At 49.2% G+C, this 26,573-nt stretch overlaps 1 protein-coding gene across 2 annotated transcripts in view; it reads right to left on the reverse strand.

Moving 5' to 3' along the window:
* Positions 1-26,573, reverse strand: part of RNF169 (ring finger protein 169) — a 237,941-nt gene that overhangs the window by 189,336 nt on the left and 22,032 nt on the right. Inside the window, exon 1 of one of the 2 annotated variants that reach the window (XM_078658578.1) lies at positions 20,464-20,567. The exons of the other annotated variant lie outside the window; for it this stretch is intronic. Coding sequence (XP_078514704.1) covers positions 20,464-20,515 — 52 coding nt within the window. The 5' untranslated portion in view covers positions 20,516-20,567. Of the gene's footprint in view, positions 1-20,463; positions 20,568-26,573 lie in introns of those variants that run through there. 2 annotated transcript variants of the gene reach the window in all.

The following is a 26,573-nucleotide window of genomic DNA, read 5'->3' on the forward strand; positions in this document are numbered from 1 at the left end:
GGTGGAGTCAGTTTCCATAGGCAAGTCGTTGTTTGTTTTCTTGATCACTCTGGTGCAGTTTGAGGAATCTGTACAAATCCTCCACCCAAAAAACAAGCAGGGAATTTTTGGTACTTCATGGCAGGTGTTAACCATCAAACAGGGGACAAAGAACAAGAGGGCCTAAGATTGGCATTTCCCATGTATTTCTCATAGTAGGATGTGCTTCTCAAATGAAAAACATGGCTGAACAGAATTACACCAGAATTCACAAAAAGTTAGAATTTTACTCAAGAAACTGCCTTCTGTTGCTTAAATATGTACAGTATTTGAGAAACTAGTTTAAAAAGGCGAATTAACAAAGTTTTTGTGATATCAGAACCATTGAGAATACACAACTATACATTAATCTAAGGATTCATTTTTAAAAAGTCAAAATTATATTGGCTGAAGGACCCAATTCTCCTTTTGGCCATTTTTGAAACCGCAGATCCAAAGATCGATCCACGGATCCAAAAGGAACTGATTTGCTGGCCACAACATGAAAAGATATTACAGCCACCATTACAGCACTTGTTAGAAAGGACACTTTAGGGCGGCACTGTAAGCGCAACAATGCGCCCCCAGGCCCATTGTGGGAGGAGGAGGAATGCCCAAAGGTAGGGCAAGAAGTGCACTGGGTGTCAATAGCCACCCAAGAAGGGGCCGGCACAGTGGGATGGCCGCAGGGTTCGGCTGCTGCCAGGCCTTGCAGCCAATACCAACAAAGCTTTGTGCATTGCGAGGTTAGATACCTGGAGAGTACTGGGCACAGGGACTGGCCCTGCAGTCTATTCCTGGTGTGCACGGTCATAGGCTGTGTGTCCACAGTGAGAGTCGAATGCATGCAGGCAGTTGCGTGCAGGTAACTCTTGAACGTGGAGTAGCAAAATCCCAGAAACTCACAAAGAAACCAAATGGTAGACTTAAAATTCACACAAAAACACCACAGCTAATGTACAGATATGGTTACACATTCATGGTATGGGTATGACCACAATCTATAACTCGCACAACAGATATGCAAACCATAACTCGAACATTAAATGCATCATTCTGATTGAGGGGAAATGCTGTAGCCGGGATGGTGTAATTGCAGGGAAGAGGTCCAACATCCCTTTGATAGGGGGAGCAAAATGGAGGCACTTGAATCCAGGATTTTGCCCTGAAGTAGTCACCTTACCTAGAGGTGAGAAGCTCTCCTCATAGGGAAAATGGTTCTGGATAATAAACTTTTTCACTGCCAGGGTTCCTAGATATTTTAGAGCATTTTTGATACAATTTATACATCCTACGGGCATCGAAGGGATTAAAGGAACAAAAAAAGGAGTTTGTTCTTGATAAAGTACTATCCTCAGACCTAATTACCTGCAAGATATAAGTGCTAGGGATTGTATGGCAGGACCTGAGGCTCGGATTATGCTTTTCTTCCTTCGCTATTTATTATTAGGACAAAACACAGCAGCCTCAGAAAAGCTTCAACCAATGCTTATATGCAAAAAACAAAGAAGCATTCAGATTAACTCCTCGAATGTCAGACAAACTACAACTCCCATGAGTCCGCTATAATAGTCCATAATGTAGTCCTTCCACCATGTCCACAAAGAGTAGATATTCAGTCCCTCTTCACTCTTCCTCCTCTTTCTTCGCTGCTCACGCAGCCAGTTAAGTGCCTCATTATTATTTCTTGACCCGTTGCTTGTCCGATGTACTCGCCGTCTGTTTAACCGCATGCGTGCGGGCGGAATTCCGCCCGTACGCTGAGTTTTTTTAAATCGCATGTTACGTGACGAGCTGGGCTCGTCATGAGCGTGCGAGGAGGCTACCTCATGACAAGCCCAGCACGTCATGAGCGTGGAAGGGGTTAAGGGGACGGGGGGGGGGGGGCAAGAACTCTGTTGTTTTTCCTTTTCAGAGCCCCGCAGTCGAGGGAGTATTTTCGCTCCTTACAAGACTTTTGGCCACATTTCACTTGCGGTGCATAAACACTCGCTAGAGGGCGCTCGCACATCTCGCTGGCTCCTCGGCACGCTCTCCTCACTCAGAGGAGCCGCGCTGAGGTGCCTGTCAAAACGGAGCCTTGCCCTTAATCGCCCCACTGAACGCCCGGTTACCGGGTCTGTATCTGGCCCAGAATTTCCTGATTGTACGCCCCTCGAGGTCTGTAGTACGGTCATGCCAAGACAAATTGTTAGACGCGGTTGGGCCCGCCACGAAGATCCTCGACATGGCGGAAGAGGCGAAGGACACGGGCGCTGTCATCTCGCCCGCAGCCTTGTCGAACTGGGCGCAGCGTGTCATAATTTTCTTAGGGAACGCCAATTGCGCCCTGTCGACGGAACGCAGGCGGTCAATGCTAATGAAGCTGGACCCAAAGTTGGGGGATTTGGCTTCCTCAGAGGCGGCGCTGTGGGCCAAGGTGGTCCTTTGGAGAACCATTTATCAAGGAACTGGGTAAATTTACATCTTTGGACAAAGCCTAGTCCAACATTAAGCGGGTCTTTCAGCAACGTTTCTCCCAAGGGGCCGCTCGACCGGCCGTGGTGGACAGAATGCCAATAATAGCGGGCAAGGCTCCGGTAGAGGCTAATATCAAACCTCAGCCAATTTCAACAATTTTTACCCCACACGAGGACAACGCTTCGGCGGTCGGGGTTACAGGAAGAATTCTGGATCTACCAATACCAACGGTAAGTTTCATCCCTGCGGACCAGGTGCTCATTGGCGGCCGGCTAGCGGCCTTTTACGAGGAATGGGCGTCGCTTACTGCAGACGCTTGGGTCTTGCAAACGGTACGGGGTTTCCACATAGAGTTTTACGATCTGCCCGTCCAGGTGGGGTTTCCCCGCCCTATAGTTCTTTCCGATGCCGACGTGCAATTGATAGAGGAGGAGGTCTCCGAGTTGCTTTGCAAGGGAGCCATTCGTCAATCAACGCGTCACCCCCCTGGTTTCCTCAGCAATGTTTTCCTGGTGGACAAGACTGATGAGGGCAAGCGTCCGGTAATCAACCTCAAGGAGTTCAAAGGGTGGTTGGTTTACCGGCATTTCAAAATGGAAGGTATTCACCTCCTGAGGGACGTGCTCCTTCCTCGAGACTGGATGGTGCTGCTGGACCTCAAGGATGCTTACCTTGTGGTCCCCATACATCCTCCTCACCGTCGTTTCCTGCAGTTTTGCTGGAAGGACAGAGTGTTCAAGTTCACCGTTCTTCCTTTCGGGCTTTCTTCGGCCCCGTGGTGCTTCACGAAGATGTTGCATCCGGCAGTGGAATAACTACGCGGGCAGGGCATTCGGATGATTGTCTACTTGGACGACATCCTTCTCATGGCCCAGGTTCCAGGATCTTGACCTCTCCGCTCCAGCAGGCCGTCTCGCTTTTCCAGAGGCTGGGTTTCGTCATCAACAGTTCCAAATCGGTTCTGGTTCCGTGTCAGAAAATTACCTTTCTGGGATTTGTCATAGATTCCGCCGAGGCTTCGCTCAGTCTGCCCTCGCGGAAGATGGCCAAGATCCGGCATATGTTACGCCAGACGATTACGAAAGACCGGACTTCTCTGCGGTAAGTTGCCAGGGTGGTAGGGCTTCGGTCGTCCTCCATCCAAGCAATCTTCCCAGGGCCATTGCATTACAGAGCGCTCCAGTGGCTCAAGGCCCAACATCTTCGGAGGGGCATGTCCTACGATCAGATGGTACCCTCTCGGCGGAAGTGAAGGAGGAAATGTCGTGGTGGCTATCACACATGGAGGCGTGGAATGGTCGGGCGATCTTCGGGTCGGTCCCGGACCTGGTCATAGAATCCGACGCCAGCAGGTCGGGGTGCGCGGTGCAGGGACTTCTCCACAGGCGGCGCATGGTCTTCAGATGAACACCAGTTGCACATCAACTGTTTGGAGCTTCTGGCCGGGTCTTTCGCAGTACGCTGCTGGACCAAGGATTCAGTGAAGTCCTGTGTGCTCTTAAAAATGGACAATGTCTCAGCGGTTCGATACGTCAACCATCTGGGAGGGCCATGTTCCCGGGCTCTGGCGAATTTGGCGAAGGAGTTCTGGGACTACTGCCTCACGCATCACATATCCGTGACAGCAGAGTACTTACCGGGCCAGGCCAATCAGGTGGAGGATTGGCACTCCAGATATCTCCGAGATTCCAGCCAATGGATGTTGGACGCTCAGGTTTTCCAGTGGCTGAACGATCGGTGGGGTCCGTTCTCCGTGGACCTGTTTGCGTCTCGGCTGGATCATCAGCTTCCTCGGTTTTCCAGTTGGAGGCTGGACCCTCTAGCGGAGGCCACAGACGCCTTTCTACAAGACTGGAGTCAAGAGAGACCCTTTGAGTTTCCTCCTTTCTCGATGGTGGTGCGGACGGCGGCCCAGGTTCGCCGTCAGGAGGTGGAGATGGTGTTAACACCGCTATGGAGGTCTCACGTCTAGTTTCCAGTTCTTCTGGAACTTTCTTGGGATTCTCCAATCCTACTCCCCCAGCTTCCTCATCTCCTGCTTAATCGGGATCGGAAGCCGCATCCTCTCATCATTCAGGGTTCTCTCCGCCTCATGGCATGGAGGCATTACCTGTGCCGCTGGTCGCTCCCGGGCCTTTCGAGGTCAGCTGAGGGCCTTTTGTCCAAAGCCTGGGCAACCAGTACGGCGAAGCGCTACAAATCCGCTTGGACTAAGTGGATGCGTTGGTGTCTTCGAAGGGATATGGATCTCCTGGTCGTGGGAATCGTTCCCTTCTTGAATTTTTTTGCCGAATTGGCGACCAAGGGCCTCGCATACAGAACAATTAACGCTATGCATTCTGCGATTTCAGAAGGCCATCATCCGGTGGAAGGATCACCGGTAGGGGAGCATCGATTTGTTTGTAAGCTCCTGCGGGGCATTAGTCTTTCGTTGCCTCAGGAACCTCGGTATTCGGTCCTTTGGGACGTTAATGTGGTTTTGAACCTCTTTTTGTCCTTGCAACCTAACAAGTATTTATCCTTTAAAGAACTTTCAGCTAAATTGGCTATGCTTTTGTGCCTGGTATCTTGCCGGAGAGTCGCGGGTGTCCGTGCCCTGGACGTTTCAGCACGAGTTTTTTCCCCAGAGGGTGTTACTTTCACAGTGGGACGCAGCACAAAATCCGCGTCACGAACTATCTCGTACCCGGCCTTTGTGGACGTTCCCAAGTTGTGTGTTGTTCAGTGCTTGAAAGCTTATGAGAAGATGACCCTGGAAATTCGCCCTCCGGGCGAACAACAATTACTAATTTGCCTTGCGCAAAACCACACAGAGCAGTCTCTTCCCCCACCTTTGCCAGGTGTGTGCGATGGGTCATGCAAGAAGCGGGCATTGACACTAAGCGTTTTGGAGCTCATTCTGCCAGGGGAGCCATGGCTTCTAAGGCTTTCTCTGTTGGAGCTCGTTTTGAGGATTTAATGCGAGCAGCAGATTGGTCCTCAGATTCCACGTTCAAGAGGTTTTACTTTCAACCAGTGGTGGATATCGCTCACTTAGTGGTGAGTAAGCTTTAAACTAGCATAATCCAAGCCTCCGGTCCTGCCATAGAATAGAAATTTGCCTAGCTACCGTAACGGTAAGTTTGAATTCTATTAAGCACACGGAGGCGAGGATTATCCCACCCAGGAGTTCACGGATTAAGAACCCACCCGTATGGCAGTAAGTAACGAGGTTTACGATTTGTACATGTGTCATGCCGGTTTTGATGCTGATACTCTGTTTGCATGGCTGTAAGTGGGGTTATTTTGCAACGCTTACGCTGTCGTTTTTTCCTACTAGGGAATGACTGTTCCAAACAGGACCAATGAACGGAGAGCGTAATCTGCACGAAGAAAGAGGAGGAAGAGTGAAGAGGGACTGAAAATCTACCCTTTGTGGACATGGTGGAAGGACTTAATTATGGACTATTATAGCGGACTCATGGGAGTTGTAGGTTGTCTGTTGACATGCGATGAGTTAATCTGAATGCTTCTTTGTTTTTTGCATATAAGCATTGGTTGAAGCTTTTCTGAGGCTGCTGTGTTTTGTACTAATAATAAATAGCGAAGGAAGAAAAGCATAATCCTCGCCTCCGTGGCCTTAATAGAATTGAAACTTACTGTTACGTTAGCTAGGCAAATTTCGATTCACGTTGCTTATGAAGTAAATGATGTCATTATGAAATAGTATATGTTCAATTGAACTGATCTAAGATTATCTCCTGGTTGACTAATTTTAACTTCGGTTCACTTTGCATTACTTCACACTGGGCTATTCTGAGGGAAGTTTTGAAAAAAAAGTTTGTGGACATTAACTTAGTGTAGGGAGCCAAAACCAGTCAATATATAAAAGTAAATGTCCTACCATTCGCATTCCCCACACTGTCTGGTGTAAAGAAGTATCCCACCAGCACATTTCTGTGCCAGGAAAAGCACCAAGAACATGATCTTGAAAAGTTCAAGAAAGGCTTGGATTCATAGTTGATTTTTGGGATGTGGTTATTTGTAGTATTTGGGTCTACAGCCCCTATGGAAATCTTACTCCCGGACATTTACCACTAGTTCCCTGGAGGACAGTCCTCTGTGGTATGGCTTGCACCGGTATCAACCACTTATTCTTACCCAGAATTCCCAGCACAGGGCAAACACTGGTTAAAAAAAACAGAATTTACTCACTTTGTTTTTTAAACACAAATCTAAAAAATGTGTGTGTAAACCAAATACTGTACTTATCCCTATTTAACTTGCCTCCAACAAAATAATCTTCAGATGTCCAGTGTGTAAATACCTGTGCAATACCATGAAGAAAGGAAAGAAAAAGAAAACACACAGGACTAGTAACATTCAGAAGATGACCCAGTGCAACACAGCCCTGGCAGAGATTTGTTCCTGCAAACGAAGCCTCAAAGAAACTACCATGTTTTTGGGAATGGTCTAAAAATCTAATAAGTTCTTGTTCAGCATGTTGTTGCAGCGAGCCAAATAGTGTTAGGGCAGTTTGGCACCCAGACACAGAAACTAAATGGTGTTAAAAATATATGGTTGTGGTAGGCTTATATCTAGCCCAGATGTTATCATTGAAACCAAAGGACACATAGCCTAATCCAGCATTTCGCTATCAGTTCTCAAATATGCCGCATACACTTTTTATGCCTATGTCTGGTACTTCTACAGTCAGAAGACCCAGAGGAGGAAAGATTGGGAGTGTTGGGAGGAAAGAGGCAAGCCTTCGCAATGATATGTTCCTGGGCAATAAAGACTGACTAGAATTACCAAGTTACCAATCACCATGCTTTCGGAATAAAAATAAAAAGGTCTGTCAACTATCAGCCTGCTAGTCCGTGCAAGAGAGCACCAATACTCTTTCGGTTGTGAAGATTTTTTTTTTGTTTTCATGCTTTCCAAATAGTCCAGAGTTTAATATCTGCAATCTAATGAAAAGTGCACCATAAACATTGATTTTTATAGTTTCGTTATCTGTGCTAATATCACAATAGATTTGTGGCCTATATTCCCTAAGAAAAACCCAACATATTTAGCATCACTGAACTCCAGACATTCAGGGCAACATTTGCTTGGTTATCACACGAGGTTTTGTATGTCTATTTAAGACATGCAATACAATATTGAGCAATTAATTCAAAACAAAAATGAATACCTCAAAGGTTTTAGTTGGGTGTTAATGAGGCAATGAGTTATTGAGGTGGGATAGGCTACAATACATAGACCTGAATGTGCAGGAAAAAAGGCAACATTTGAATGGGTGAACATAAGGACCAAAGGATTACACATGTTTAAGCAACCTAATATATTTTTTTTAAACAGCTACTGCACAAAGCTTCTTTAAAAGAAGTAGTCAAGGAAGAGGATTTTATTTTCCATCACCTATTAGCACAGGAAGTGACCACTGAATGTCCCATCATTTCTCTTAACAGGAAGTGACATTACTGGTTTTACCATCAAAACAGTCTTTAAAAAGAGTAGCCAAGCAAGAGGAATTCATTTTCCATGCCCCATCAGCACAAGAAATGACATCACGGCACCCTGCATTCCACCCATCTCCCAGGACTTACTTAAATACAGCTGCAAAACGGATGCACAGTGGGCGCACCACTGCGTCCAACGAAGGCGAGCCCATCTGCACTCGTCCGTGACCCAGCACCACGATACTATGCAGCACTCCTTAAGGCACTAGTTCCTAGACGCTGTCCCCCCAACTGCTGTCATGCTGCACCTCACACCTAGGTGGGAGCTTACACCTGCACCCACTGCAAGATCTCCAGCAGCCACCCACCCCCACGCAAATACCAAAAACACCCTCAACCACTCTCTCCCAACACACAAGCACCAACAACATCTACACGCCCAACCAAAAAAACACGTCACAGCACACCAGCACGTCAACACCCACTCACAGGCATGCTTTTCAACACACGATCACTCAGCAATCACACAACAGAATTATGGGACCTGCAGAGTAGCGATGCACCCGACATCCTCTTCATCACACAGACAAGGCTCAACCCAAACGGCTCCTGACACTGTCATGGCAATCCCAGTGGGCTACAAGATTGCTAGCTTAACAGGACTAACTTCACAAGCCAGGAGGAAGACTCACTATCACCTACAAGGAATCCATCAAATGCACAACATACACAGAGAACACCACCCATTCATGGAACTGCACTTCAAGCTGCAAATCTCTGAAAACGTACCCCATAATGGAACCCTCGCCTACCGGCCACGTGGACTGAAGACACTCTTTACCAACCTCATCACCGACTTCGTCCCTATGCTCACCATTAACTGCAGAGTTTCCACTCTCCTCGGTTACCTCAAACAACGAAACAACCCCTGCTCCACATCAATCCTTGAAAGCTAGACCACTAGACTCAGCCAGTTCGTCCCAGAACCAACACACACAGCAGGGGACACATTGGACCCTTTCTTCACTACAAGCGATATCAAAAACTCCACCATACCACTCACATGGGCCAAGAACTCCATCATCTACTTTCAAATCCACACAACTCAAGTCAGCACCCCTACTAGGTTCAGCATTTGAAGCCTCAGCTGGGTAAATTCACAAAAGCAGACTGGCTCAGTGCCCTCAGCACAGATCAACGTAGCCCCACACACAACCTAGACAAGGACATCAACAACAGGATCAAGAACTGGGTGGACTCCCTTACACCCATAAAACCCAACAAACATTGTGCATCAAGCAAGCAGGCCAGCTGGTACACAGAAAACTTCAGAGACACTGAACAACACTGTAAACCGCTAGAAAGGAAATGGAGAGCCAGCCACGATACCACAGACAGACCTACCTAATAGGCTGCACTCAGACACTATCACCAGCAAATAAGAGACACCAAGAAAAAAGCCCTAGTGGATCGCATTTAAGGAAGCTCCGAAAGCTGCAAGGATATTTTCTTAATTGTTCAGGATTTGACCTCACTCTTAGCCACTGTAAACATTATTGCTGCCTCGAACAACTCTGCAATAACCTATTCAACTTCTTCCATTGCAAAATCAAACATCTAAAGCAACTTTGCACACCAACCGAATACCAGACTATTTGCTGATGACCTACTCACTTCCAACCAAGATGGCCACCTGACTGAATGGACAACCCTCACCAGAAACGACACAGCTGCTATCATGCAGACCATCCACTTAGGGCCCCAAACAGACCCATACCCCCCTTAAATCTACAACCAGGAACATCACCAATCAGCACCACTCTGATCCACAACACAACCTCCATCACATCAGCCACTTTTCCAGAAGAAAGGAATCTTGCAGAAATAAACTCCCTCCTCTAGAAGCCCACAGCTGACCCAAATCAACTGAGCAACTTCCGACCCTTTTCTCTGCTCTCCGATCCATCAAAAGTGATTGACGCCCTCAACGAGCAACTCTTAACCCACTTAAAACGTCACCTTCTTCTAGACAACACTCAATCGGGATTCAGAAATTACCACAGCACCAAAACATCACTCATTGCGGCCACCGACTACATTAGAATCATCCTGGACCGAGGAGAAACAGTGGCCCCAATCCTGCTCGACCTCTGAGGCCTTAGACACTGTCTCCCATAACACCCTCGTCAGAAGACTCCACGAGATTGACATACAAGGATCTGCTCTCAAATGGATCTGTTCCTTCCTCCCTGGAAGAGCTCACAGGGTCAGGCTGCCACCCTTCACATCGGAGACCAAGAGACTAATACGCAGATTCCCACAGGAATTGTCCCTTGGCCCCACACTTTTCAAAATATACATGGCAACTTGCCAATATCATCCGATCACAAGACATCACCAATATCTTCTATGCTGATGACACCCAACTCATTCTCTGCCTGATGGACAAGACCACCACCACCTGGACCAACTTCACCAACTGCATGACCATAGTAGCAGACTGGATGCGAATCAACTGCCTGCAGCACCACTCCGACAAGACGAAGGTACTGGTCTTTGGCAACAAGATCTCGCCATGGAACTCCACCTGGTGGCAGTTGGAGCTAGGACCAGCTCCAACAGTCCATGCAAGAAATCTAGGGATCATCCTAGACGAGAAGCTCAACTTGACGACTCAAGCCAACGCAGTGTGCACTTCCTGCTTCCACATCCTACAATATCTCTTCAGATGGTTGCCTCAGAACAGCAGATGGACCGTCGGGCGAGAACTTATCACCAGCAGGCTGGACTACGGCAAAACTCTTTACGCTGGAATTACCAAACAACTCCTTCACAGACCAAGCCATCCAGAATACTGCTTCAAGACTCCTACTCTATCTCCCATGCCGCACCCACATTGCAAAGAAGCAGCAGCTTCACTGGCTCCCCATTCACAAGCTCAGCCAAATCTAACTTTACGCACACATACATAGCCCTACACAACACAGGACCAGAATACCTGAACAACCGCATACACTTTTAGCAACCGGACACATACGTTCTGCCTCTCACTCATTCTCCATATACGCAAAAGCAAAACTAGATGCTGCTCATCCTACATCGCAACCAAGACATGGAATGACCTCCCTCAACACATCAGAGCTTCCTCCTCACTTCTTGAGTTCTGAAAGAAGCTGAAGACCTGGCTCTTTGTATATGCACCTAGGGGAACACATACCTACACAAGCACCTGGATACCCTCCAAGTGATTAATGCGCTATACAAATCAACAGGGTTAAACTATGAAACATGTTTAGCACCTACAAATGGTTCTTTCTCCCTTACCTCTTCGACAGGTGAAGCCGCAGAGCACAAGTTCGTACATAAAGCCACAAACAAACAACATGTAATTCCATGATGTATGAAAACAAGTTACTTACCTGTAACTTTGGTTCCCCAGTATTGGTAACTTTCATAGATTCCCATGCTTTGTATCATTCCCCGTCGTCTGAATGGGAGCCTCTGTAGTATAAAAACCATAGAAACAAGAGAAAAATAGGCCTAGGCCTCATCTCATTTTGTATCCTATCACCCTCTTTTTAGGTCTCGCGACCTATCAATGCGCGCAAGCGCATTGAGTGGAGCGAGAATTCAAGTGCTCAAAAAGCTAGTCAAACCAAGGGCTTTTTGCTGCGGTTTTCTTTGAGTTCACGTGAATCACGTGACCAAACAAGCACGCGCATCAGCCTCCCTCCCTCCCTCCTAATTGCATTTTTTCACGGCCGCACAGCACATCAAAGGGCTTCTCCCAGCGTGTGCTGTGCGGCTTCTCCTCCCCTAATTATTCATGGCTGGCCGGTGGCCGGCCGTACTTTCAGTTTCCCGGCCACTCTGCATTATCAGGTACGTGTTGGTGACGATTTACACAGAACGCTTGTTTGTACTACTTGCCACTTCTTTTAGCTCCGAGTAAACAGACATCTTCCCCTTTTATTGACCTACATTCTTAAATTTTCGTCCATCATTCAAACAGCTGAAAACAGTTTCATATTTTGCAGCGCGTTATACATGAGTTCGGTAACGGTAACTATTTCTTCTGTTAATAGCCAATGCTTGCCCCAATTAGTAACTTAGTATTGCATTGTAACTCAGATGAGTTAGTTAGCTGTAAAGCGCCTTAATCGTGGAGCAACACGAACACAGAGTCAAACAAGGCGCAGCAGAAGAGCTAGCTCTGTATGTATGCTTCCGCTACTCCGGCTGTATTATATAGTTTTCTGTCCTGAATTTGTTTTTCACCAGTGTGGCATGCTTCGGGTACAACAATGGAGACCGCGGCTTTCTTTTCCTATGCTTGGCTCGCCCATAAGACAAGGACATGAACAACATGAAAGGCAAAATTATTTTGTTTACAAAGAGACACATCGCGCTAGAACTTTTAACAATGGCGGCCGCATCCTTTATTTTGTTGAGTGTGGCTGTCAAAATACAATCAGTCCTTGTACGGCAACCTTCTAAATTATATTTAGAACATATATTTATTTAAAAATATTTATACATACCAATAGCTCACACTTTCCTAATGCGAGACCTATTGGCAACGCCAGTGCTTGTTGTAAAAGAGACCAAACTTTTGCCAGGACCAATCAGAGCAGCCTCACCCCATAGAACCTTCCTGAGAGAGCTCAGAGCCTCAGATCTTCGTAGCCGTTGTGCAAACCGCCACTATGTGTGTCAAAAAACTGAGCTTTCCCAGGGGAGGAGGGTGGGCGCATGGGAATCTATGAAAGTTACCAATACTGGGGAACCAAAGTTACAGGTAAGTAACTTGTTTTCTTGCTCCAGTATTGGAACTTTCATAGATTCCCATGCTTTGTATCAGAGTAGCTAGCAGTAAATCACAAAGAACACATTTTGTAGATACATGGCATCACATAACCAAATTAGCAATACTTATAGCATAGCAAAACAATAAACAAAATGTGCTCACCAGGATGGAGGGATCGTAGGGAAAGCTCACCTCTCAATGAAAAAGATTCTGCAGAACTGCTCTACCAACAGCCGCGTCGTCTCGTCCTGCAGCTTCCAGGCAGTAGTGCTTCGTGAAGGTATGAGTACTGCTCCACGTTGCTGCCCTGCATATGTCCTTAATGGCGACTCCAGAGAAGAGAGCCACCGACTATGCCACAGACCTTGTGGAATGAGCTCGGACTTTTCTGTCCAGTGGCTTGCCCGCCTCCTGATGGCAGAAATGAATCGCACTGGAGATCCAGCGGGAAATGCCACTCTTTGCCAAAGGAAACCCCTTCCGTGGGGCACTGTAGGACACAAACAACTGGGATGATTTCCGAAATAGACGTGTGCGCTCTAAGTAAAATTTCAAGCATCTCTGAACGCCCAAAGAATGTAATGTGCGTTCCGCAGGTGTAGAAGGGCGCGGAAAGAAAGACTTTAAAATTAAAGGTTCATTCAAGTGGAACTCAGACGGCACCTTAGGAATAAACTTCGGATTGGTGCGAAGAATAAGAACATCCTTTTTGAATTGCAGGAATGGATGCACTATGGAGAGGGCTTGAAGCTCACTAACTCTTCTCGCTGATGTTAGAGCTAAGAGGAGGGCAAGTTTCCAAGACAGGAACTTCAAGTCCGCTTTGTGCACAGGCTCAAACGGGGGCTTCATGAGTTGAGCCAGTACAAGATTGAGTTGCCAAACTGGTGGAGGAGGTCGAACTGGAGGATACATCCGGAACAAGCCCTTTAAGAATTGCTAAACAATTCTAGAGGACCATAAGGAAGGACCTGAAGAACTGCGTCGAAACCTTGATATGGCTGCAAGATGTACCTTCAGATATGAATGTGCCAACCCAGACTTAGCCAATGATAGTATATATGGCAATAGTGGATGAGGCAGAGACTTGTAAGGATGGAGACCTTGCCGTTGACACCATAGGCAGAACCTCTTCCATTTTGCCTTTTAAGTTTTATTGGTGCTCGGCGCTCGAGCCTGCGACAAGACTTCCCTACATTCCTGGGAGAGAGTTAGATGACGGAACTCTCTGTGTTCAAGAGCCATGCTGTCAAGTGTAGCGATTTCGGATCCGGATGGTAAACCTGCCCCTGATTCCTGGACAACAGGGACGGAATTGGTTGTAAGTGAATTGGAAGAGCTTGAGAGAGCCGCAGGAGTTCTGTGTACCAGAATTGCCGGGGCCATGCTGGAGCAATGAGAATCATGCTGCAGGGTTCCGCCTTCATTTTCCTGAGAACTCGAGGAATGAGGGGAATTGGAGGAAAAGCGTAAAAGAATGTGCTGTACCAGTCCATCGAAAGGGCGTTCCCCAGGGACCCCTGATGGTGAACTTTGCTTGCGTAAAACCGGCATTTGGCGTTCACCGGAGAAGCAAACAGGTCGATGGTTGGTGTCCCCCAAACCGAGAACACACTCTTCAGAATGGATTGATTCAATTCCCATTCGTGAGTCACCTCTGTCTGTCGACTCAGGGCATCCGCCTTGACATTGAGGGACCCTGCCAGGTGTTCGGCTCTCAGTGATGCTGTGCAGAATAGCATAAACCCAGATCCGTTGAGCTTCTGTGGACAGAGTCAGCGACCTCGTACCCCCTTGCTTGTTGACGTAGTGCATGGCCGTCGTATTGTCTGTCCGGACCAGCACAGTATGGTTGCGGACCCTGGGGAGGAAAGCCTGCAAAGCCAACCGAATGGCCGTCAGCTCCAGAAAATTGATATGGCACTGGCGCGGTTCTGGACTCCAGTGTCCGCTGACTTGAAGCTCTCGGAGCACTGCTCCCCAGCCTTCCAAAGAGGCATTCGTGGTCATGATCAGGGGGGGAAGGTGAAATTCTGAACGTCAGACCTTGTGCGATATTCTCCTGTACTAGCCACCAATCGCATGCCCTTCTCATTGCAGATGTCACCAACACCTTGTCGTTGAATGATCCCTCTGCTTGGCGCCATTGTTTGTCTAGTTCTTCCTGCAGAGGACGCATTCGCAGCCTGCAATGCGGTATCAATGGTATGCAGGATGACATCGACCCGAGAAGGGACTTGTATTGACGGACTGAAAGGCATTTCTTGTGGCACAGTTGTCGAGCTGATACCATCAACTTCTGTTGCCGCTCTTCCGAAGGACGAGCTGTACATTGCGTGGTGTCCAAAATGGCTCCCAGGAATCTGGTGGATCTGGAGGGTAGCAGAACTGACTTGTGTTTGTTCAGCTGAAGGCCCAGGTGACGGAACAATTGGATGCAAGTTGAAACGGCTTGAGAAGTTTCCTTGAAAAATTGAGCCTTGACGAGCCAGTCGTCCATGTAAAGGAAAACTTCCAGGGATTGTTTTCGAAGAAAAGCCGCTACTGGTGCCAACACCTTGGTGAACACCCTTGGTGCCGACCGAAGGTCAAACGGAAGCACCTTGAATTGGAAATGGCTCTTGCCCACTGTGAAGCGCAGATATTGTCTGTGAGCTGGGTGTATAGGAATATGGAAATACGCATCTTCTAAATCCAGAGACGCCAAATAGTCGCCTGGATTCAAGAGGAAGAATTTCCTGGAGAGTGACCATCCTGAAAGAGAGCTTGATGAGAAGTGTTGAGCTCCCGGAGGTATAAAATGGGGCGCCAAGTCTCTGCCGTCTTCCGCACGAGGAAGAACCTCGAATAAAAACCTCTGACCCTCTGAGAGAGAGGTACCAGTTTTATCGCTCCTTTGAGGAACAATTGATGGGCTTTGAGATGGAGTAGGCCCAGATGTCCTGTGCGGATGGCGCCCGGAGCTCTTGTTGGAGGAAGATCTTGGAATTCCAACATATGGCCACTCTCTACAATATTCAGGACCCACTGGTCCGATGTTATAGATTTCCAGCTGTTCAGACAAAGGGATATCCTGCCCCCCACTGATGTGACTGGGAGGGGAGGAACAGTAGGTAGAGCCAGGAGGCCGCTATTGTCGCTTGGCGTCGTCACGTCCTTCACGGTTCTGACGGCCTCGCGGAGGTTGGCGAGAGAAAGACGCAGATTGTCCCTGCCGCTGATTTGAGTACTGGGTCTTATACGACTGCGAGGGTTGGGAGGAATATCTCTGTTGGTTTCCTCTATACGAAGAGAATCCTCTGCCACGAGCGCCTTTAAAAGGAACTTTACGGTAGTTGAGTGATCCCAAGGACTTCGCCGTGTCCGTATCCTTTTTTATATTTTGCAGGGCATCATCCACATGCTTACCAAAAAGTATTTTTTCATCGAATGGGAGATCCAGGATCTTATTTTGGACCTCCTGACGAAACAAGGTGGCTCTTAACCAGCCCTGGCGACGTAGCACTGCTGACCCTGCTAAGGCTCGAAACGCCGTGGAAGCAATGTCCATAGCACAGTCGATAACTTCTGCGGAAGACTTCTCTCCTTCTATCAGCACTCTCTTGGCCTCATCCCTTGTGGAGTCTGGTAGTTGTTCCACGAAGGGTTCCATGTCGCACCACATCTGGCGGTCGTATCTGCCTACAATGGCAAGAGCATTTGCCGCTCTAACAAGCAAGCTGGCCATGGATGAAAATCTCTTCCCCACGTTATCCAGACGCCTACCGTCCTTGTCCGGAGTAGTCATCAAAGGTGTGGACGGGTTCTTGGACTTGCTTTGGGCAGCCTGTGAGATCACTGAATCAGGCTTTGGCTGGCCAAGACGACAAGCTGGACTGCCTTCTGGAGCCTTATACTTTTTTTCCAGCCTGGGGAGAACCGGAATAACCGTGGCCGGATTTTGCATAATTTTCATACCTTCCTCCCACACATGCTCAATGATGGGAATGGACTTGACAGATCTCCTGTATTGTTCCTTGAAGTCATAAAGGAAACATTCAGATTCTTCTCTTGTAATCGGCAGTCCAAACCTCTCCGCTGCCCTTTCCATCAGGTTATGAAAACCCCCTATATCAACTGGAGGGGAGATAGACGTATCACGACCAGTGGCGTCCGGATCCTGTAGCCCACTGTCACCTTGATCCAAGTCTGGGTCTTGCAATGGATCAATCAAGTGATCCACCTGTACAGCCTCCTCATCCGAAGAGGTATGCTGCTGGACAGCATGAGCAGGTTCGTGATCCGGTGTCCGGGCACGGACCATAGGTATCACTGGTGGTGGCGAGAGGGGCACCACTGGTAACGGAGGTAGACCAATAACTGGCTGCACTTGCAACTGCACCGGAGGTGGAGGTTGCGCAGACTGCACTGAAGGTTCCGAAGGAAACCTGTTCCGATAATCCTGCAGAATCATCTGTAGATCAGATATGAGAGAGGAGGGCATGGCCACCATGCTCTGTCCCAAACCAGGAGGGCGTCGCTCTTCCGGAACATAATGATGCAACTGTTGGCCACCTGTATGTTCGTAATACTCCTCCGAGTCCGTCTCCTGCAACTTTACATTTAAGTCAGAGGGACTATAGGCAACACCATAATTGTCATCCTCCTCCTCCTCAGATTCATCATCCAGAAGCATTGTTGGTGGATGTGAAGAAACTCGTCTCGGAGACGTCATCTCCGGCGTAATTTTCATCTTCTGTAGTGGAAAATGCATTTTTTGACCAGTCGACGGCGCCGTCAACGGTGCAGCAGTCGTCGACGGTCTTGCCGATGGAATCGTCGACTGTACAGCTGTCTTCGTCGACACAATTCTTACTGTCGACGGAATAATTGTCGACGGCTTCGTAGACGAACTAGTCGTCATCAGCATCGACGTCGAAGTCGTCGACGTAGTTTTCGTCATCGACGAGGCCGTCGATAGCACTTTGCTCGTCGTCGTCGACGTGGAAGATGTCAGCGTCGACGAACCCGGAACTTTGAATGACGACGAAGTCGTCGACGTGGAGATCGCTACCGCCGACGAGCCCGTCGACGGAGCCAAGGAAACAGCGGGAATTTTCGCAGATGTAATAGTCGTCGACGTACCTGGTGTTTTCGTCGTCGACGGACGCTGTTTTTTCTCCGGCCCGGATCCTGGAGTGACAGAAGAGTGTTTGTCACTGGATTTGTCCTTTTTGGATGGAGGAGAAGAGATAGCAACCTCCTTTTTGTCCTTTAAGGCTGTAACCATTCCAGCAGCCTGTCCCTGCCTCTCCTTTTCACTTCCGTGAGGAGAGTGAAGGGGACCAGCCCTCTCAGACCTGTCAGAGATCTTATGAGGGGCCTTAAGAGGGGGCTCAGATGTAGAAGAACCAGGGGGGAGACCTACCCCTCTTCCTGGACCTGTGAGAGGATGCAAAAGATGTGGAATCCTCCTCATCCGATGAGAGCACCTCCTTCCGAGTCTTCATCTTTTGAAGCCAGGTTAAAAGCCGACCTTCTCTGTCACGAAGAGTCTTGGTAGAGAAGGTTCTACAAATTTTGTAGTCTGTGGCCTTGTGGTCAGGATATAAGCAATAAATACAGTTGTCATGGTTATCCTCCACAAAAAGTCGTTTTTTCCCACAAGAGGCGCAGGACCTGAATAAGGCCTTCTTCTCCTTGTCAGACATGTCGAATTTAGCAGAAAACTTGAAGAAATAACCAGAAAAATTGAGAAAACTGAGCAGAGCTCAGTGGAGACTCCCTAGCACAACGTGCGGTAGAAAAATCTGAGGCTCTGAGCTCTCTCAGGAAGGTTCTATGGGGTGAGGCTGCTTGATTGGTCCTGGCAAAAGTTTGGTCTCTTTTACAAAAAGAGGGTGATAGGATACAAAATGAGATGAGGCCTAGGCCTATTCTTCTCTTTTGTTTCTATGGTTTTTATACTACCGAGGCTCCCATTCCGACGACGGGGAATGATACAAAGCATGGGAATCTATGAAAGTTCCAATACTGGGGCAACATAAAAGTTACTATTTTGTTCCAAAATGTCCTCTACACAGCAATAATGGCAAGGAAAGCTCTGGATTTTTGGGTTTGAGACTGAAAGCCCCAGGAAAGGAAAACAGATGAACAGTTATTCAACTATAATTAAAGTTGAAATATGGTCTCGGTTTCAAAAGTGGTTTGCTCGCGCATTATTGCTTTTTAGGCATTTCCTAGAGTAACTATCCTCTCGCCCTCTCCTCCCAAACTAAACATTGAGCAGGACAACCCCCTTAGTCACCAACAATGACTGTGCTGTCTTCAAAGGAGCCATGGCTGCAGTTGCTGTTATGTCACAAGCCGATATGCCAGTCTACCCAAACACAACAGGGTGGGATGGTGAGCCAAATGCATACAGCGACTCGCACCAAGTACTGCTTGCACAGCAGACATGGACAGATGCTTAAATAAGTAGAATCCAAAATAGCAGCAACACGAATTTCTTACACTTAAAGGGAATGCAGAAATACATAATATATTTTGGGATAATCATAATAAAACCACTTACCACACTGCAGGCCCTTTATATTAGTCCAAAGTATTACAAGTCAGTTGGTAATGCCACCCCAATGGTAAGTGTATCCCTTGCAGAATGCTATCAATTACAACCACAATTTTGATACCCATCCAGGACAGTATTTCCAATAGTAATGCGAGCTGTCGTAATGATTCCAGAGCTTAAACTGCAACAAAACAAACTGTCACTTCAAGTGTCTCTGAAAACCAATAATATTCTTCAAATGTACTTGCCAAAATAAGTTTTAAAAAGTTAGGTAGCATTACAATGCTTTAAATGTTAAAGTAGAAATAAAATAAACACCACCAAATAGTCGCAATTTTTCAAATGCCGTACCTCCCTTCAAAAGTGCCTAAATTGTTGATTCTTTAAATTTCATTTAACGGATTTTAAGAAACAAACCTCAGTTCCATTTGTGGTCATTAAAATGCTCTGAAAGCAACATACTGATGCATCTGGTGAGAAACTAAACTTCCTCTGTGTAGATGGGCACTGCATTCACGACTACAGCTATAGTTGTGGACTTTCACTAAGGATGCCTCTTCTGAAATTCTTGTAGGGTCGGACATCGAAAGTCAATTTTAAGGTAGCATGATCTCCTAGACTGAGCAGGGCAAGGGTCCCTCAATCATGAATAACTATAAGCCATTAATCAACTTTACATTCTAGATGTGCCAGCCTTGAAAAGTGATATGGAACAAAACGTGCCCTTCTGCACGGAAAAATAAAGGAATCAAACTAGTTCATACAATGGAAACCATGGAAACAGACACGATATGCACATGGAGAAAACTAGCTTGTCGAAAGTACATTTATCGGTCAAGTCTATTGACAGAGCTAGAATCAACAACCTGCCGTATCACACAACCTGCCGTATCACACGATGGAAGACACCTCATCAATGAACTGTAAAAAAGTAACTGAGTCCACAACTTAATCTACAAGTGCACGGGAAAGACAAATGTAAATAAAGGGCACAGCACTACATGAGAAACGCTAAATCGATAACATCACATTTCCTTTTCCAAGACAATCACACAAACTGTAAAAATGTTCCAATCAAAGTTGTTACGGTTGGGCAGATTCCAAAGCAGTAAAGTATTTATCTAGAAAGTTCAAGAAACGCACGAAGTTAAAATAATTGAGTATATCAATTAGACAACAAGCCCTACCTCCATACAACGTGACCTCTGTGAGCCAAAGCTGAAAACTAGCAAAATCCATACTGGACTTAAACTTGAGAGATGTTCCTTGTAGATTCCCAAAACAGTTTCTGGACGTTCTGTTTACTTCTTGGCATAAGAGAGCACAGTCACGTGCCCCATAGCCAAAATAGGCTACTCATCAGGGCATTACTACATTTATTGTAAAACCCGATCGACCGCGTTCTAATAGTAATCACCGGAAACATAATCCTCGATTGACTCAGAGCTTGGCGTGGGCGTGCACGAGGGGTTGGGCCTGCTTAAAACAAAAATAAAAATGCTATTGTATACATACACACACGCTCAACGATTTAAGAAGAATGTACCAGGAACAGACTTGGCTCACAAGCAGCATAACGTGAGCAGACCATCAACGGGCTCACCAGAACTGCGTATATAACCGAATCATAGTTCACCGGGATTGCTCTCTTCTGAATAACACTGGAATACTTCTAACCTGAAAAACAGTGAGCAACTACAACCTCCTAAATTCCACGAGAACACAGTGAGCAATGCAGATTACAACACTGACGCCCTCATTCTAACATTTTGAGTTTCCTCTGGAAAAAACATGCGTACCAGAGTTAATTTTGCATCACGCTGAACAGCTTGATGAACATTTATAGTGATGAACTGTGGAAAACAAACCGTACTTCACTTCCATCCATTTTTGGCGTTAGCATCAGAGAATTCCCCCAGTTTAGATTAAATCTTTGCCAAATCTCAAAATGCTGAGAAAGGTCATTAAAACATGGCCCTTTACTTTCTTCTCTTTGCAATTCTCTTCACTGCCTCAATTCTAGTACCAAGAAATCTCTGGGTGTTGGAGCGCTTTATGAAACCTAGTTTAAGCTACTTAAAAATCAATGATACTTACATAGTTAGTAAATATTGCAGCACTCTCATACATGTACAGACTTCTAGTATTATGGCTTGTTAACATACATTTTTTGCCCGCAGTCAAAAATAGTCCTCATTTTCTCCTCTTCAAACCAAAAGTCCAAAATTCATAAGAAGTTGAGTGGTTCCTTTTATTATTCACATGCCATCATATAGAGTATAGATTCTTCAGCCATACAGATGATTCACCCGACACGTGTTTCGTCCCAACCCTGGAGTTTCTCATGGGTAGTAGTAAATAACAAGCATTAAAAATGCAATAGGTCTCGCCTTTCATTAAGTTAAAGCCATTTGCTTTGCTATACAATACCATTAGCAAAGCAAATGGCTTTAACTTCATCAAAGGCGCGACCGATTGCATTTTTTATGCTTGTTTTTGTGACAGCTGTCCAAGCAGTACCAAGCTGAGGCGTGCAAGGGCAGCACCAAGTTTAGGATCACGTGGTACACATGCATTTAAAACATTTTCAAAGCGATTACAGTGTGCCTCATATTAGCAAAGTTACACAGAAGGTTCATTTACTGCTGCAAATAATTTTGCCCCAATAGGTTACAGATGTATAAGCAATATATGATGCGTCAAAAACCACAATCCGCCCGAAGTCCCAGCAGTGTCTAAATGGCCTTAAACATTTATTTTGTTAGTAACATCAAAACAAAAAAATAAGTTAAATAGTTAACTCATGACGGCCTTGGTTTGCGCACAGGAGTTGCCGCACTGACATAATCGAGGCCTCTAGATTAGTGTTACATAATTATGAAACGCCGATTTGTTTTCACCAGTGTAAATTCAAATAATTATCTTTCAATATTTGCCCTAATGATAGGCAGCCATAGAAGCACAGCCTTTCTTGCAATGTGCGTCTGCATGAGTGATAGAGCGAGAAAGAAAAAGTGAATGTGAGAAACAGGTCATGAGGAAAAGGGACATAAATCCCACAAAACGTGTTTGCCTGAGATTAAAGCCTGTGAAAGAGGGGGGAAAGAGGAGTGTGTATAAGAAGAGGTCATGAGAGTGAGGTATATTTCGGGAAAGGCAGAGTGTTGTGCTTGTGTTAAGGGGAGTGTGGAAACGGAAAAGTTTTGAGATGTGTGAGGATCATGATGAGAGTGAGAAAGGGAGTGTGGGAGGTGTGTGTGAAGTGAGCTGCAGGAAAGTGAGAGAGCAGGGTGTCAGAAGATGGAGAGAGAGATTGATCTTATGGAATAACACCCAATGTGAATGGTAGAAACGCTACGTGTTATTTTTGTTTGCAAAGACAGATGTGCGAGGGTTACAACCAGAGCGAAGGAAGATGTCTGGCGAGGCTACAGGAGCTGGGCGGTAGAAGATTTTCTGGGAGCCTGGCAAGGGATCGCGCAGGGGGCGGCAGGTAAAGATCAATCATCGCAGCACCGGACACGTGGGCTTCAAGTGCGGACGTCCGTGTCCCCTTGTGACCCCCTGGCCTTTGAAGACTTGTTCGCTGCCGCGTGGTTACGGTTTCCAACATTCTGACATGACTAGAAGCAGTCAGACCAGTCGACAGTATTTCCGAAAGTGAGAGGAGCCGACCGAAAGTCACCAAAAACACATAAGTGGATGCCTGCTTGTGCCCCGGGGAAGCTGCAGGCGGAACAAAAACACAGAAGTGGATGCCTGCTTGTGCCCAGGGGAAACTGCAGGCGGAATAAACACACGGGGGTGGTTGCCTGCTTGCACCCTGGGGGAACTGACATTAAAAAAAAAAGCACACGTGAAGCGTCATTTTTGTTGCTATGGTAACAAAATGGAGTGGGACTGTTCACAGTCCCTGCGGACACGCGCATGCTGTTTGCAATGGACAAATGGGAAGAGCAGACATCTTTGTCCATTGCAGACGCATAGGTGAGAGTCTTCGCAGAACTGATTCCAAAAGGTACTCGCAATGGCGCGAGCAGCGCATGCGCTGCTTCACCAGACGAGACGTAAAAAAAGGTGAAAGAAAATGCAATAAAGACTCCGCAATTCAAGCATCCAATTCCAAGGTCAGGCCCAGTTTATTTGAGAATCCAAATTCAGATTAAGACCTGTTGTACACTGTAAATCTTTCATACTGTAGAGTTGACCCCTCATCAATATTTATTCAATTGACTTCAACAGTTCTCCAATTTAAGAATCCACTAGCCTGTCGTTAGTGTGGAAAGTAAGCCCTGAACCTTGATAAGCCCTGTCTGTATCGTACGTGCTGATCTTTGCGTGCGCCCTACTCTATCAAACATGTTTGATGGGGTAGGACACACTTTATCAAGGTCCAAGGGCTTACTGATGGCAGGTAGACATTCAGACAGAGGAGACTAGTAATATGGCTCCCTGTATAAATTCAATGAAGGCTTTATGAGTAATGGGCTGCTGAATAGACTTCCTGAAGCAATGCTCTTTGGTAGATGGTAAGGTTAAGAGGTGAAACTGAAGACTGTTGTGCAGGGTCAATGGGATCCTTTTAGTGAGACTCAGCCTTTTCTCTTCCTTGAATACAAAGTGCAGAAATCTCACTTTTCTGTGTACCTCTTTTTTTGATGCTCCAGTGGCCTGGCCGAGTGGAGTGGAGGAGTGGCCTGGCCGAGCGGAGTGGCCGAGTGGAGTGGAGTGGACGAGCCGAGTGGAGTGGACGAGCCGAGTGGAGTGGACGAGCCGAGTGGAGTGGACGAGCCGAGTGGAGTGGACGAGCCGAGTGGAGTGGACGAGCCGAGTGGAGTGGACGAGCCGAGTGGAGTGGACGAGCCGAGTGGAGTGGACGAGCCGAGTGGAGTGGCCGGGCCGAGTGGAGTGGCCGGGCCGAGTGGAGTGGCCGGGCCGAGTGGAGTGGCCGGGCCGAGTGGAGTGGCCGGGCCGAGCGGAGTGGCCGGGCCGAGCGGAGTGGAGTGGCCGGGCCGAGCGGAGTGGAGTGGCCGGGCGGAGTGGAGTGGCCGGGCCGAGCGGAGTGGAGTGGCCGGGCCGAGCGGAGTGGAGTGGCCGGGCCGAGTGGAGTGGAGTGGCCGGGCCGAGTGGAGTGGAGTGGCCGGGCAGAGTGGAGTGGAGTGGCCGGGCCGAGTGGAGTGGAGTGGCCGGGCCGAGTGGAGTGGAGTGGCCGGGCCGAGTGGAGTGGAGTGGCCGGGCCGAGTGGAGTGGAGTGGCCGGGCCGAGTGGAGTGGAGTGGCCGGGCCGAGTGGAGTGGAGTGGCCGGGCCGAGTGGAGTGGAGTGAAGTGGCCGGGCCGAGTGGAGTGGAGTGGCCGGGCCGAGTGGAGTGGACGAGCCGAGTGGAGTGGACGAGCCGAGTGGAGTGGACGAGCCGAGTGGAGTGGACGAGCCGAGTGGAGTGGACGAGCCGAGTGGAGTGGCCGGGCCGAGTGGAGTGGACGAGCCGAGTGGAGTGGACGAGCCGAGTGGAGTGGCCGGGCCGAGTGGAGTGGCCGGGCCGAGTGGAGTGGCCGGGCCGAGTGGAGTGGCCGGGCCGAGTGGAGTGGCCGGGCCGAGTGGAGTGGCCGGGCCGAGTGGAGTGGAGTGGCCGGGCCGAGTGGAGTGGAGTGGCCGGGCCGAGTGGAGTGGAGTGGCCGGGCCGAGTGGAGTGGAGTGGCCGGGCCGAGTGGAGTGGAGTGGCCGGGCCGAGTGGAGTGGAGTGGCCGGGCCGAGTGGAGTGGAGTGGCCGGGCCGAGTGGAGTGGAGTGGCCGGGCCGAGTGGAGTGGAGTGAAGTGGCCGGGCCGAGTGGAGTGGAGTGGCCGGGCCGAGTGGAGTGGAGTGGCCGGGCCGAGTGGAGTGGCCGAGCCGAGTGGAGTGGACGAGCCGAGTGGAGTGGACGAGCCGAGTGGAGTGGACGAGCCGAGTGGAGTGGACGAGCCGAGTGGAGTGGCCGGGCCGAGTGGAGTGGCCGGGCCGAGTGGAGTGGCCGGGCCGAGTGGAGTGGCCGGGCCGAGTGGAGTGGCCGGGCCGAGTGGAGTGGCCGGGCCGAGTGGAGTGGCCGGGCCGAGTGGAGTGGCCGGGCCGAGTGGAGTGGCCGGGCCGAGTGGAGTGGCCGGGCCGAGTGGAGTGGCCGGGCGGAGTGGAGTGGCCGGGCGGAGTGGAGTGGCCGGGCCGAGTGGAGTGGAGTGGCCGGGCAGAGTGGAGTGGAGTGGCCGGGCAGAGTGGAGTGGAGTGGCCGGGCAGAGTGGAGTGGAGTGGCCGGGCCGAGTGGAGTGGAGTGGCCGGGCCGAGTGGAGTGGAGTGGCCGGGCCGAGTGGAGTGGAGTGGCCGGGCCGAGTGGAGTGGAGTGGAGTGGAGTGGCCGGGCCGAGTGGAGTGGAGTGGAGTGGCCGGGCCGAGTGGAGTGGAGTGGCCGGGCCGAGTGGAGTGGAGTGGCCGGGCCGAGTGGAGTGGAGTGGCCGGGCCGAGTGGAGTGGCCGAGTGGAGTGGAGTGGCCGAGTGGAGTGGAGTGGCCGAGTGGAGTGGAGTGGCCGAGTGGAGTGGAGTGGCCGAGTGGAGTGGAGTGGCCGAGTGGAGTGGAGTGGCCGAGTGGAGTGGCCGAGTGGAGTGGAGTGGCCGAGTGGAGTGGAGTGGCCGAGTGGAGTGGAGTGGAGTGGCCGGGCCGAGTGGAGTGGAGTGGAGTGGCCGGGCCGAGTGGAGTGGAGTGGAGTGGCCGGGCCGAGTGGAGTGGAGTGGAGTGGCCGGGCCGAGTGGAGTGGAGTGGAGTGGCCGGGCCGAGTGGAGTGGAGTGGCCGGGCAGAGTGGAGTGGAGTGGCCGGGCAGAGTGGAGTGGAGTGGCCGGGCAGAGTGGAGTGGAGTGGCCGGGCCGAGTGGAGTGGAGTGGCCGGGCCGAGTGGAGTGGAGTGGCCGGGCCGAGTGGAGTGGAGTGGAGTGGAGTGGCCGGGCCGAGTGGAGTGGAGTGGAGTGGAGTGGCCGGGCCGAGTGGAGTGGAGTGGCCGGGCCGAGTGGAGTGGAGGGGCCGAGTGGAGTGGAGTGGCCGGGCCGAGTGGAGTGGCCGAGTGGAGTGGAGTGGCCGAGTGGAGTGGAGTGGCCGAGTGGAGTGGAGTGGCCGAGTGGAGTGGAGTGGCCGAGTGGAGTGGAGTGGCCGAGTGGAGTGGCCGAGTGGAGTGGAGTGGCCGAGTGGAGTGGAGTGGCCGAGTGGAGTGGAGTGGAGTGGCCGGGCCGAGTGGAGTGGAGTGGAGTGGCCGGGCCGAGTGGAGTGGAGTGGAGTGGCCGGGC

This window comes from Lissotriton helveticus, chromosome 8 (genome assembly GCF_964261635.1).
Source record: "Lissotriton helveticus chromosome 8, aLisHel1.1, whole genome shotgun sequence".
NCBI classification, from domain to species: Eukaryota; Metazoa; Chordata; class Amphibia; order Caudata; family Salamandridae; genus Lissotriton; species Lissotriton helveticus.